Below are 15,000 nucleotides of genomic sequence, written 5' to 3'. Positions count from 1 at the left end.
AGGCCGAGTTAGACGGAGGTTAATGTGCATTCTAGGGCAACAGCGTCTAGAAAACAAGCTCTTACCTCCCTCTCTTCCTGCCCCCACCACCACCACCCCCAGGGCTATCACTCACTCGGTAGTTGGAGTGTGCTCTGTTGTTGGAGAACAAGCCCATGGGCGTGTGCTCGGTGCGTCCGGGGGAGTACAGGCCCTCCGAGGGGCCCGTGGGAACGTGATGGAAGATGTACCAGAAGCCTGTTTCCTGGAGGAACACACACACGCAGAAACATAAACACACAACCAAGCACAGACACACGTTGAAGGGAAAAGGATATCACACATATCATAGACAGCAAAAAATTAAATCTGCAAGTCAAAAAGTCAAGAGATCTTATTATATTTATTTGTCATTATAATGTCCTGGTGCAGGCGCATCTTACAAGTCTTTTGAGCTGCCCCTCCCAACCAACAATCACTGGTAAGGCTTCAAACTCTCTGCTTCGCTCCTCCACCCTTCAAGGCCTCCGTGCTGCACCGCCATGTGAACTCACTACTCCTCTCATCCCTGGTGCCCCAACGGAGGAAGGAGCTCCACCAAATGTCAGGACGTCTGAATCCATTCCATCTTTGGTCACAGACTGAGGACCCCTCTCTACAGACTACAGTCTCATTTGGTGAGACACCAACGACAAAATGTACTTATAGCTGCTTTGGACAAATGTGTCAATCCTTCTGATTAATGATGTGATGTAATGTAATCTCTGTCTGCCTGCCTGTCTGTCTGCATTGGGCTTTCCAGCTCCCTAATACAAATTGGCACTCTATCACTTCGAACGCCTCCCGTTGTCTGAGGTGTCTACTGGACTCAAAGGCTAATGGAAGCATGTGGTCGCTAATGTGACCTGGCAGAGCGGTAATGAGACATCCTTCACCTGGAGGAGAGAGAGAGAGAGAGAGAGAGAGAGAGAGAGAGAGAGAGAGAGAGAGAGAGAGAGAGAGACAGTACCAGCCTGAGTCTGGAGGAGAGAGAGAGAGAGAGAGAGAGACAGTACCAGCCTGAGTCTGGAGGAGAGAGAGAGAGAGAGAGAGAGACAGTACCAGCCTGAGTCTGGAGGAGAGAGAGAGAGAGACAGTACCAGCCTGAGTCTGGAGGAGAGAGAGAGAGAGACAGTACCAGCCTGAGTCTGGAGGAGAGAGAGAGAGAGACAGTACCAGCCTGAGTCTGGAGGAGAGAGAGAGAGAGAGAGACAGTACCAGCCTGAGTCTGGAGGAGAGAGAGAGAGAGACAGTACCAGCCTGAGTCTGGAGGAGAGAGAGAGAGAGACAGTTCCAGCCTGAGTCTGGAGGAGAGAGAGAGAGAGAGAGACAGTACCAGCCTGAGTCTGGAGGAGAGAGAGAGAGAGAGAGAGACAGTACCAACCTCAGAGCCGGCCGCTGCACAGTTGATGAGGTTGTTATTGGGGTTGGCGATCCAGAAAGTTGATGTCGCACTATGAGAAAAATAAGGCGAGAGAGGAAAGAAAAGTGGGAAATGAAAAACAAAAAGAGTCATCGTTTCAGGAGAAGCCTTGACCTGAATTTAGTTTCCTTCACCGACCACCAAAGTCTGCATTATTGCCATGACAACGATTCTTACATTGCCAAAGCAGAGCAAGATGTATATATAACATTATAATATTACACACAACATATAATGGGGTAAAAAGACATTAAGACACTGATGAAATGAATGAATAATAATAAAAGAACAGTAATAGTAATAAGTTATGACTCTCAGGAATAACTCTCTTTAGCTCCACAAACACCACCTGATGTCGCTCTTTAAATAGAAGCTGTTCAATACATCACTTCAACATTTATATTTGGTATTTAGTTGCAGCATTTCATTTCATACATTGCAAAGTGTGGAACCAATGTAATGTTAACACTCAGTCCTTGTGGCCAAACACCAAACTCCTTCATCCATGTCTATCTCACATCAGCAATTACACTTTGAGACGCAGCAATGAATAGTAAACACGGTGTTGAACGCTCATTTCTGCTCACAGCAAACAGAACAATGCTCCTCTCCACCCTCCACATCCCAGTGTGATGCAGGAGCGCTGATAGCTGCTCCTCTCCACCCTCCACATCCCAGTGTGATGCAGGAGCGCTGATGGCTGCTCCTCTCCACCCTCCACATCCCAGTGTGATGCAGGAGCGCTGATGGCTGCTCCTCTCCACCCTCCACATCCCAGTGTGATGCAGGAGCGCTGATGGCTGCTCCTCTCCACCCTCCACATCCCAGTGTGATGCAGGAGCGCTGATGGCTGCTCCTCTCCATCATCAGCACAAACTTTCTACTTCAGCACCGCTGAGTTGACTTTATACATCGCTGCATTTCGAACATTTTCAGAAGAAACCCTCCGCTGTGATCAGGTTCAAGATTCAAGATTCAAGATTTTTATTTGTCACATACATATACATACTTTCATACATATATGCAGTGAAATGTAATGCAACGCACCCGGTGATAGCACACAATATGTCCTAGGAAAAAAATAAAAGTAAAAAATTCCTTTCTAATAGACCGACTAACTGACTCCTAAAACGTGACGGAGCAACGAGGAGCAGGACGGTGTGGATGGAGCGAAGAGGAGCAGGACGGTGTGGACGGCGTGGACGGAGCGACAAGGAGCAGGACGGTGTGGATGGCGTGGACGGAGCGACGAGGAGCAGGACGGTGTGGACAGAGCGACGAGGAGCACGACAGTGTAGACGGTGTGGACGGAGCAACGAGGAGCAGGACGGTGTGGACGGAGCGACGGGGAGCAGGACGGCGTGGACGGTGTGGACGGTGTGGATAGCGTGGACGGAGCGACGAGGAGCAGGACGGTGTGGACGGAGCGACAGGGAGCAGGACGGCGTGGACGGCGTGGACGGCGTGGACGGTGTGGACGCTGTGGACGGTGTGGACGGTGTTGATAGCGTGGATGGAGCAACGAGGAGCAGGACGGTGTAGACGGTGTGGACAGAGCAACGAGGAGCAGGACGGTGTGGACGGAGCGACGGGGAGCAGGACGGCGTGGACGGTGTGGACGGTGTGGACGGCGTGGACGGTGTGGACGGAGCGACGGGGAGCAGGACGGCGTGGACGGTGTGGACAGAGCAACGAGGAGCAGGACGGTGTGGACGGTGTGGACGGTGTGGACGGTGTGGACGGCGTGGACGGTGTGGACGGCGTGGACGGTGTGGATGGCGTGGACGGTGTGGACGGAGCAACGGGGAGCAGGACGGCGTGGACGGTGTGGACGGTGTGGACGGCGTGGACGGTGTGGACGGAGCGATGAAGACGACGGTGCCGAGAAACAAGAGGTTGGCGCTGCTGCGCTGGAAACTGGGATTGTGCCGTTGGAACATCCCTACTCGAGCTGACCGTGATAAATAAATAAAACAATGTGGAGGACGAAGGCCCCTGAGCAGGAAACTCATGCGTGTGCACACAAACACACATAGTCCTGATTCTCAGTGACATGTACAACGTTCCCAGGGAGGTTGAATGATTTACATTTTAAAGTCATATCAGCGTCTTCATCAAACTACAAAGCTTTTCTTTTTGTTTTGACTAATTTGGGTTTGATGTGGAGCCAGGACCTCTGCACAGGTTGTGAAAAAAGTTTTTTCATTTGATCCGAGGTTCAGTTCAAGTATTGTACTGTCACCGTCATTCAATCTCACATATAATCACAATAATATCAGTAATTAGTGGTGAACAGACAAATAAACACAAATGCAGGTTTTATGAAGTTGCCATGCGATTGCAACTTGTACAGTCAGTCGGAGGGAAAGATCGCACTCGAGGGACTTGTAATTCAGGGACAAATGTTTGGTATTTACACCCAAATTACTACTTTAATGACGTCGTCATGCCCAATTCAATTCAATATTTATCACAATTTTGGTAATGGAACAAACTAACTAAGAGTCACTGAAATAAAGTTTTAGATTTTAATTCTATATTTTTTTATTCAAAAACATTTAGAACATTAAAATATTTGAAGGTAATTTGGTGTTTTCATCCCTCAGCTCAGCTCTGTTTGCACAACGTTCAGGAACTGAGCTGCGTTTTGCTTGGCAGCGCAGCAGGAAGATCGATCGTCCACTTTAGCGCAGCTAAGCTGACCTGCAGCTCTCACACACACACACACACACACACACACACACACACACACACACACACACACACACACACACACACACACACACACACACACACACACACACACACACACACAGACACAACAACAACACAAAGACCATGGCCGCACACTGCAGCACAGTGTTTGGACGCCGCTCGCATGCGACGCTGTGAGCGCAGGTTTGTTTGCACCTTCCTGAAGGAATCTGAGTGAACGTCTTTCAACGCCAAGCAAGTGCTCACGGCAGAAAAGTACACACACAGTAAGCACACAATGACAGACTGTGTGTGTGTGTGTGTGTGTGTGTGTGTGTGTGTGTGTGTGTGTGTGTGTGTGTGTGTGTGTGTGTGTGTGTGTGTGTGTGTGTGTGTGTGAATAAGCAGCTTAGGATGATAAATAGAAATAACAGAGAATACATTTAGAGAGGAGCCTCTTCCTGAGCAGTCATCCCCCCCCGGGTGTTTAAGGGACATTGTGTCACATTCGCAGCCTCACATGTCTGGACGGCTCTGAATCAAATCACATGTATTGTTTTCTCCTTCCGCTAAACACTCTGAGGAAAAGGAGGAAGGAGAGGAGGACGAGTGGAGCCCCAGGGGAGCGCTGGGAAGCACCGCTGAGGACATCAGTCACAATAAATCTCCAATTAACAGCGGCAACATTGTTAGCGTCATTATGTTGGATTAACAGCCAGGTTTGGAAAGAGGGAAGGTTCCCCTCGTCATCTGCTTTATTTCTACATATATAACATGGGAGGCCGAGGAGGAGAGGAGGAGAAAAAAGCGATTAAAAAATAATATTCTTATTATAAAGGAGAGGTGAAAGCAGGGGAGAATATTTCATTTCACTGTTGGAAGGACAATAAACAGACATCTTACAGGAGCAATTACTGAAGGTGCCGCCAAAGTACTGTTGTATTAAATGTATAAAGAGGAAACCCTCCATACTATACCAGAGGTAAATAACGTGAGGCTTGTAGGGTATGCAGGTTATTTACAGTAGTAGGAGAGGAGCCAAACCCATTAACTGAACTAAAGATAATATAACATTACGTTTTTTCCAAGAAGCAGATCTCTAATGTTTTGTGTCAATGTGTAAAAGTCCAGAACGCTCTGAAACCTGCCAGAAACTTCATATTTCAATTATAGTGTTTGTTGTAATGAAGTCTTTTTTCAATGAAGTCTTCATTAATTTCCAAAATTATACACAAAATGACATCATGGCAGCCATTTTACATGCAGTGAGAAAAAAGAAAATACAAATCTAATTACGTTATTATAGAAATATTACTGTTACCATTTACAAAACATGTATTTTGGTATGAAAACCTGCATTTTTAGTGTATCCTGTTTCACAAATACACGTCTGGCATTTTCAAACAAATCAAACTGCTTGAAAATGGGTGAACAATTCAGAGAGTTATGATGGTGTGGACAGTGGATGAGCCTCCTGCCTCATGGACGTACCTGCATGAGGAGGAACTTTAAAACACATTGTTTTGCACCTAAAATTAGCATAAGTGCTTTCAATGCATACAGTGTGATTATATGATTTAAAATGATTGTTTTGTTTACAGTGATATATTGAATGTATTCATTGTATGAATGTTGTGCGTCAAGGCAGCTGCCATATTGGTACGGGGCGGCCGCGCCTCCTCATGCAGGTACGTCCATGAGGCAGGAGGTTCATCCACTGTCCACACACTGTGGCCCCACCACCTGCAGGGATAGGCGTTGGGGTCGAGTGCAATGCCAGCTGGGCGGCGGGCAAAGGCGGGGGCCTTGGCCTGCTGATCCTCGGCATCGTAGACTAGTTCTAGGGACGTGGAATGTCACATCTCTGGCGGGGAAGGAGGCGGAGCTGGTGCGGGAGGTGGAGCGGTACCAACTAGATATAGTTGGGCTCACCTCTACACACAGCACTGGCTCTGGAACCAAACTCCTGGAGAGCGGCTGGACTCTCTCATTTTCCGGAGTTGCCCAGGGTGAGAGGCGCCAGGCGGGTGTGGGGGTACTCACGAGCCCCCGGCTGAGTGCCGCTGTGTTGGAGTTCTCCCCAGTGAACGAGAGGGTCCCCTCTATGTGACTACAAGTTGCTAAGGGGAAAGCTCTGACTGTTGTGTGTGCTTATGCACCGAACACCAGTTCAGAGTATTCAGCCTTCTTGGAGTCTCTAGGTGGTGTCCTGGAAGGGGCTCCGCCTAGGAACTCTATAGTTCTGCAGCGAGACTTCAACGCTCACGTGGGCAACAATGGAGAATCCTGGAAGGGGGTGATTGGGAGGAACGGCCTGTCTGATCTGAATCCGAGTGGTGCTTTGTTATTGGACTTGTGTGCTAGTCATGGATTGGCCATAACACCATGTTCGAGTATCGGGTGGGTCATAAGTATACGTGGTACCTGACCACCTTAGGTCAAAGATCGATGATCGACTTTGTGGTCGTGTCATCAGATCTGCGGCCGAATGTCTTGGACACTCGGGTGAAGAGAGGAGCAGAGCTGTCAACTGATCACCACCTGGTGGTAGGTTGGATCAGATAGCGGGGTAGGGTGCCAGACAAACCTGGTAAACCCAACTGTGTAGTGAGGGTGAACTGGAAACACCTGGTGGATGCCCCTGTCTGCGAGGTCTTCAACTCCCACCTCCTGAAGAATTTTTCACGCATCCCGAGGGAGGTTGGGGACATGGAATCTGAGTGGGTCACGTTTAAAACCTCCATTGCAGAGGCGGCTGCTAGGAGCTGTGGTCGGAAGGCAGTCGGTGCCTGTCGTGGCGGTAACCCAAGAACCTGTTGGTGGACACCAGCGGTGAAGGAAGCTGTTGAGCTGAAGAAGGGGGCCTTTCGGGCTTGGCTGGCCCAGGGGTCTCCCGAGGCAGCAGACAGGTACCAGCAGGCTAGAAGGGCTGCGGCTTCGGCGGTCACTGAAGCAAAAACCCGGGTGTGGGAGGAGTTCGGGGAGGCTATGGAAAAGGACTTTCAGTTGGCCTCAAGGAAGTTCTGGCAAACTGTTCGGCGACTCAGAAAGGAAAATCAGGGCTTGGCTCAGGCTGTGTTCAGCCGGGGAGAAGAACTGCTGACCCCAACTGGGGATATTATCGGGCGGTGGAAAGAGCACTTTGAGGAAATCCTGAACCCGACCAATACGTCCTCAGGGGAAGAGGCAGAGTCTGAAGACTCGGGGGAAGTCTCGTCCATATGCCTGGCAGAGGTCTCTAAGGCAGTTAAAAAGCTCCTCGGGGGCAAGGCGCCGGGGGTGGATGAGGTTTGCCCTGAGATGCTGAAGGCTCTGGACATTGTTGGGCTGTCTTGGTTGACACGACTCTTCAGTGTTGCGTGGATGTCGGGTACATTACCTGTGGAGTGGCAGACCAGTCCATCTACGTCGCCAACCCTCACCTATGGCCATGAGGTTTGGGTAGTGACCGAAAGAACGAGATCGCGAATACAAGCGGCGAAATGAGTTTCCTCCATAGGGCGGCTGGGCTCAGCCTTAGAGATAAGGTGAGGAGCTTGGACATCCGGAGGGAGCTCGGAGTAGAGCCGCTGCTCCCTCGCGTCGAACGGAATCAGTTGAGGTGGTTCGGGCATCTGATCAGGATGCCTCCTGGGCGCCTTCCCTTGGAGGTTTTCCAGGGACGTCCAACTGGTAGTAGACCACAGGGTAGACCCAGAACGCGCTGGAGGGATTATATATCCCAGCTGGCCTGGGAACGCCTCGGGGTCCCCCCGGAGGAACTGGAAAGCGTTGCCGGGGAAAAGGGGACCTGGAGCTGCTTGCTTAGCCTGCTGCCACCACGACCCGGGCCCGGATAAGCATTGGAAAATGGATGGATGGATGGATGTTATATATATATATTGAGGGGGACAACTTTCTGTCTCCCCCCTGATTTCCGCCCTTGGGTGAAAGATTCCATATCAATAATCTAAAGGCCACCCAGAGCAGAGAGGAAATGCGATTAGTAAGGAAGCATTGGGAGATGAAGGGGAGTGGTGGAGGAATGAAAGGTAGAATTTCCAATTTTCCCTTGTTCCCAGCGTCTCCCAACCTGCACGTTAGCTCTGCTTTCATGCATTTAATATGATTCCTCTCCAAAATAATTACACTGCATAGAAATATACTGTGTTTGAGTTCAGAACAAGAGTCGGGTAGAGTAGAGATACAGTAGAGGCAAAGTAGAGATACAGTAGAGGCAAATAGTGGGAGAGTAGAGGTAGATTAGAAGTAGATCAGAGATACAGTAGTGGTAGAGGTAGAGTAGAGGTACAGGTGGAGTAGAGTAGAGTAGATGTAGAGTAGGGGAAGAGTAGGTGTAGAGTAAAGTACAGTAAAGTAGAGTAAAAGTAGAGTAGAGGTAGAGTAGAGTAGACTCGAGTAGAGCAGAGGTAGAGTCGAGGTAGAGTAGAGTAGAGTAGAGTAGAGTAGAGTAGAGTAGAATGGTAGAGTAGTGATATAGCAGACTCCCTTGTCCCTCCCTTCTTTCTGTTGCAGTAAATCTGTATGTTTTCCAGTTCAGAGCGTATCGTCCCCATGGCAACAAAGTGTAATAACATCATACTATTCTAGTGTCCGAGTTGACGGTCATGACAGGAAGTGTGCCTGCGTGACAGGAAGCGTGCCTGCATGACAGGAAGTGTTACACGGACCTGCAGTCCTGCCGGGGGTTGGCCACGTATCCGGGGAACGCTCCATCCGTGATGTCGCGGCACATCTTGCTGTCGCGGTCGGACGGCAGCAGCGTCCCGGCGCGAACCATCAGCCCCAGACAGTGGTCGAAGGTGTTCCGCTCCTCAGGACCGTCCTCCGTGAAGAAGCAGTGGCCCAGCGCGTCGAAGCCCACCACGTCCTTCACCTGGGGGCGGGGCCATTAAGGGCGTGTGAGAGACCAAAACCAAACGGATGATAAACTCTTCTCTTCTACGCTAACATTTACAGAGAAATATGGTGCGACCTTTCCCTGACCACAGCATCTGAAGGAGGAGCTGGAGGAGCAGGAGGAACTAGAGGAGCGGGAGGAGCGGGAGGAACTAGAGGAGCGGGAGGAACTGGAGGAGCGGGAGGAGCGGGAGGAACTGGAGGAGCGGGAGGAGCGGGAGGAACTGGAGGAGCGGGAGGAGCGGGAGGAGCGGGAGGAACTAGAGGAGCGGGAGGAACTGGAGGAGCGGGAGGAGCGGGAGGAGCGGGAGGAGCGGGAGGAACTGGAGGAACTGGAGGAGCAGGAGGAGCGGGAGGAGCGGGAGGAGCGGGAGGAACTAGAGGAGCGGGAGGAACTAGAGGAGCGGGAGGAACGGGAGGAGCGGGAGGAACTGGAGGAGCGGGAGGAACTGGAGGAGCGGGAGGAACTGGAGGAGCGGGAGGAACTAGAGGAGCGGGAGGAGCGGGAGGAACTGGAGGAGCAGGAGGAGCAGGAGGAGCGGGAGGAGCAGGAGGAGCGGGAGGAGCGGGAGGAGCGGGAGGAACTAGAGGAGCGGGAGGAACTAGAGGAGCGGGAGGAGCGGGAGGAGCGGGAGGAGCGGGAGGAACTGGAGGAGCGGGAGGAGCGGGAGGAACTAGAGGAGCGGGAGGAGCGGGAGGAACTGGAGGAGCGGGAGGAGCAGGAGGAGCGGGAGGAGCGGGAGGAGCGGGAGGAGCGGGAGGAACTAGAGGAGTGGGAGGAACTAGAGGAGCGGGAGGAACGGGAGGAGCGGGAGGAACTGGAGGAGCAGGAGGAACTGGAGGAGCGGGAGGAACTAGAGGAACTGGAGGAGCGGGAGGAACTGGAGGAGCGGGAGGAACTAGAGGAGCGGGAGGAGCGGGAGGAGCGGGAGGAACTGGAGGAGCAGGAGGAGCAGGAGGAGCAGGGGGAGCGGGAGGAGCGGGAGGAGCGGGAGGAACTAGAGGAGCGGGAGGAACTAGAGGAGCGGGAGGAACGGGAGGATTGGGAGGAACTGGAGGAGCGGGAGGAACTGGAGGAGTGGGAGGAGAGGGAGGAACTAGAGGAGCGGGAGGAGCGGGAGGAACTGGAGGAGCGGGAGGAACTGGAGGAGCAGGAGGAGCAGGGGGAACTAGAGGAGCGGGAGGAGCGGGAGGAACTGGAGGAGCGGGAGGAACTGGAGGAGCAGGAGGAGCAGGGGGAGCGGGAGGAGCGGGAGGAGCGGGAGGAACTAGAGGAGCGGGAGGAACTAGAGGAGTGGGAGGAACGGGAGGAGCGGGAGGAACTGGAGGAGCAGGAGGAACTGGAGGAGCGGGAGGAACTGGAGGAGCGGGAGGAACTGGAGGGCGGGAGGAACTAGAGGAGCGGGAGGAGCGGGAGGAACTGGAGGAGCGGGAGGAGCGGGAGGAACTGGAGGAGCAGGAGGAACTGGAGGAGCGGGAGGAACTGGAGGAGCGGGAGGAACTGGAGGGCGGGAGGAACTAGAGGAGCGGGAGGAGCGGGAGGAACTGGAGGAGCGGGAGGAGCGGGAGGAACTGGAGGAGCAGGAGGAGCAGGAGGAGCGGGAGGAGCGGGAGGAACTAGAGGAGCGGGAGGAACTAGAGGAGCGGGAGGAACGGGAGGATTGGGAGGAACTGGAGGAGCGGGAGGAGTGGGAGGAGCGGGAGGAACTAGAGGAGCGGGAGGAACTGGAGGAGCAGGAGGAGCAGGAGGAGCAGGAGGAGCAGGGGGAGCGGGAGGAGCGGGAGGAGCGGGAGGAGCAGGAGGAGCAGGAGGAGCAGGGGGAGCGGGAGGAGCGGGAGGTATTTTGGGATCTTGGTCAACGTGGTCTTCTGTGAGTTTTCTCCCTACGCTGAGCAGAGACTTGGTATTAAACCATGATCTTGTTGACCAGTTGACCAGTTGACCAGTTGACCACCATACTTTAAAGCAGTTCTTTCCAGCAGAAAGTCTGACCGATCTTTGCCCTAAATGTAGAAAAGGTGGATGCATCCCTTTGATCCTAATTTCCATCACCTGCACCACCACTGACCGAGGGCCTGCCGGTCGCCATGACAACACGACCTTGCCGGCCATTGCTATAGCGTCCGTTCCGTTTTCACCGGATCTTTTGGATCTAACGCTTGTGACGCATAAACTTTTGTCTGTTTTTCAAATTTGTGTGAACAATCTCCACAAGTAGTGTCATTGAATAATCAGTAATTTTCTGTTCAATGACACGGACATGGATAACAAACAAGAAACTAAATACTGTTTGTACCTCCTCCATACCCAAGGAAATGAATCATGATAATAACTAATATCCATATTGCAGTAAATATTTCAAATTTCATTATTTTCAAAAAGTGCACGTTTGGGAGGAAATAAATCCATCATTTAAATCCGTCTCTGCCTGCGGACGCTTCCCGTCTCCACTGAAAACAGAAACTCAGCGCTTCTTTTGTCTAAAAGTTGTTTGGCAAATTGGATTAAAAACCAGAACCAGCAGATCGACTCAAATCAAAAGAGTTTCATCACAGTCAGGATTCAATGGACGGATTGTACCTTTCATTTGGGCCACATGCAAACCTTTTTTTATGGGTGTTTCAGTATTTATAACCAAGTTTATTCTTATTTTTATATAATGTTTCAATAGCAGCTTTAAAAATGTTGCGTCTGATTAAAAAAATTGAAAGCTGACATTGATTAAAATGAAGTTTTAGTTCAATTAGTTTTTAGTTCTACCGAGTTCTTTAGTTCTATTCTAATTAGTAAAGAAGATGTCCTCTTCTTAAAAGGCATTATTTTAGATTTTCTTTTGCCTTTCACCAGGAAGTGAAGTAACTTGTGCAATAATCCAATTTTATTCTTATTTATATGACATCTGTTTACTGCCATATGTTTCTTTTTTTATTGTTTCATCTGCTTCTTTTAAATGGATTCATAGATTTCTGTTTTTTACGGCCCAGTGGTGCAGCCCTTTGTTTTGAAAGGTCTGATACAAATGAAGATATTATTTTTATTATCATTATTATCATTATTATTATTATTATTATTAGTAGTAGTAGTAGTAGTAGTAGTAGTAGTAGTAGCAGTAGTAGTAATAGTAGTAGTAGTAGTTGTAATAGTAGTAGTAGTAGTAGTAGTAGTAGTAATCTAGCCACTGGGGTTGCACAAGCCAGTGCATCATCAGTGCCGGTCGCAAGCCCAGATGAATAGAGGGGGTTGCGTCAGGAAGGACATCCGGTGTAAAAAACATGCAAATCAAACATGATGACAACAAATCAGATTTCCATACCAGATCGGTGGAGGCCCGGGTTAACAACCACCGCCACCGGTGCCCTTAGCCAACAGGGTGCCAGGGGAAATGATGCTACTGTCGGCCCAAGAAGAAGAAGAAGGAGAAGAAGAAGAAGGAGAAGAAGAAGAAGAAGAAGAAGGAGAAGAAGAAGAAGAAGAAGAGGGGGGAGGGCGTGTCCGGAGACAGCAGGAGAGGAAGAAGGGAAGGAGAGTAGAGTTGAGAGTAGGAACTTTGAACGTTGGCACTATGAAGGGTAAAGAGAGAGAGCTGGCTGACATGATGGAGAGAAGGAAGGTAGATGTACTATGTGTACAAGAAACCAGGTGGAAGGGGAGTAAGGCCAGGAGTATCACAGCCGGGTACAAACTGTTCTACCATGGAGTGGATGGCAGGAGAAACGGGGTAGGGATGGTCTTGAAGGAAGAATATGTCAAGAGTGTTTTGTGAGGTGACCAGAGTGTCGGACAGAGTGATGAGCATGAAGCTGGACATTGATGGGGTGATAATGAATGTGGTCAGTGCATATGCTCCCCAAGTTGGGTGTGAGATGGAAGAGAAAGAATAATTCTTTAGTGAGTTGGATGTAGTGGTGGAGAGCATCCAAAGGGAGAGAGAGTGGTGGTAGGAGCAGATCTCAATGGGCATGTTGGCCAAGGGACCAGAGACGTAGGTGACGAGAAGGTGACAGGTAGGTATGGTGTCAAGGAGAGGAATGTGGAAGGACAGATGGTGGTGGATTTCGCCAAAAGGATGGAATTGACTGTTGTGAATACGTATTTCAAGAAGAGGAAGGAACACAGGGTGACATACAAGAGTGGAGGAAGGTGCACACAGGTGGACTACATCTTATGCAGGAGGTGCAACCTAAAAGAGATGAGTGACTGCAAAGTGGTGGTAGGGGAGTGTGTTGCTAGGCAGCATCGGATGGTGGTCTGTAGGATGACTCTGGAGGCCAAGAAGAGGAAGAGAGTGAAAGAGCCAAAGACAAAATGGTGGAAGTTAAAAAAGGAGGAGTGTTGCATGCACTTTAGGGAGGGGTAAGGCAGACAGTAGGTGGGAATGAACGGTTACCAGATGACTGGGAAACAACTGCACAAGTGGTGAGGGAGACGGCCAAGAAGGTATCATCAGTGTATCATGCGGGAAGAGGAAGGAAGACAAGGACTCTTGGTGGTGGAATGAGGAAGTACAGTAGAGCATAGAGCAGAAGAGGTTGACGAAGAAGAAATGGGAAAATCAGAGAGATGAAGAAAGTAGACAGGAGTACAAGCTGATGCGGCGCAAGGCGAAGAGAGAAGTGGCAAAGGAAAAGGAAAAGGCGTACGACGAGTTGTATGAGAGGTTGAACAGTACAGAAGGAGTAAATGACTTGTACCGATTGGCAAGACAAAGGGACCAAGTTGAGAAGGATGTACAGCAGGTTAAGGGTGATGAAGGATAATGATGGGAATGTGCTGACTAGTGAGGAGAGTGTGTTGAGAAGGTGGAAGGAGTACTTTGAGGAGCTGATGAATGAAAAAATAGAGAGGGAGAGAAGAGTGGATGATGTGGGGATAAAGCATTAAAGAAGATGAAGAGTGGAAAGGCAGTTGGCCCAGATGACAAACCTGGGGAAGCATGGAAATGTTCAGGTGAGATGGCAGTGACGTTCCTAACGAGACTGTTTAACACCATCCTGGAAAGGGAGAGGATGCCGGAGGAATGGAGAATAAGTGTACTGGTACCATCTTCAAGAATAAGGGAGACGTACAGAGCTGTAGTAACTACAGGGGAATAAAGTTGATCAGCCACAGCATGAAGCTATGGGAAAGGGTAGTGGAGGGGAGGTTAAGAGAAGCAGTGGGGATCAGCAAGCAGCAGTATGGTTTCATGCCAGGAAAGAGTACTACAGATGACATGTTTGCTTTAAGAACACTGATGGAAAAGTACAGGGAAGGCCAGAGGGAGTTGTACTGCGTCTTTGTGGATTTAGAGAAAGCATATGATAGGCTGCCAAGAGAGGAAGTATATCTATACAGAAGGTATTAGAAGTGTCTGGCCCACGACAACCGCTTGTTAGAACCGGGACGTCTCACACATCTTGTGAAGTTTCATTCATATCAATCTACATTTGGAGCAGGAATTAGTGAAAAACCGATTCAATTTTCTTGGAAGTAGCAGAACATTCGTGCATTACCGACACGCCAACGTTGTAAAACCTCCGGTCAGGTAGTGCAGCGAGATGAGTTTGTGGAGCAAGACGCTTTGTGACATCATCATCCAATTCCTTATAAATGCGCAGGTTGTAGCTCCGAACGTCCATTCACATCGTGCAAGCTGCCTGGTGTAGACTCCATCGATCTGTAGTGGTTACACACTGTGTGTGTGTGTGTGTGTGTGTGTGTGTGTGTGTGTGTTGTCTTGCCTGTGTAGGAGTGGAAAACAGTCCAAAACATATTTGCTGTTTGTGACCTCACGTGGAGTTGGCTTGCAGCTCCAGAGCAACGGGTCCGAAGGGTGTCCCTTTTATTTTAGTCCCAAAAGTTTAAAAAGTTGATGAAACGTGTGTGAGGGACATGCAGTGTGGAATCAAAAGTGTGTTGTTGGAAACTTGGTGTCGATACTGGACCCCGTGTATTGCTGCCTCCAGCTATATTTATTATTATAATT

General features: G+C 50.1%; 1 protein-coding gene across 1 annotated transcript in view; it reads right to left on the bottom strand.

The window, feature by feature from the left end:
* The window catches only part of cemip (cell migration inducing hyaluronidase 1), a gene marked incomplete at both ends in the record, with an annotated part of 68,961 nt that overhangs the window by 16,740 nt on the left and 37,221 nt on the right, over positions 1–15,000 (bottom strand). The window contains 3 exon segments of the mRNA XM_079997941.1: positions 116–244; positions 1,403–1,472; positions 8,806–9,011. Coding sequence (XP_079854067.1) covers positions 116–244; positions 1,403–1,472; positions 8,806–9,011 — 405 coding nt within the window.

The sequence above is a fragment of the Zeus faber genome (genome assembly GCF_960531495.2).
Source record: "Zeus faber genome assembly, chromosome: 3".
Lineage (NCBI taxonomy): Eukaryota > Metazoa > Chordata > Actinopteri > Zeiformes > Zeidae > Zeus > Zeus faber.
Note: the sequence above shows the minus strand (reverse complement) of the source record. Positions and strands in the feature narration are given on the sequence as shown.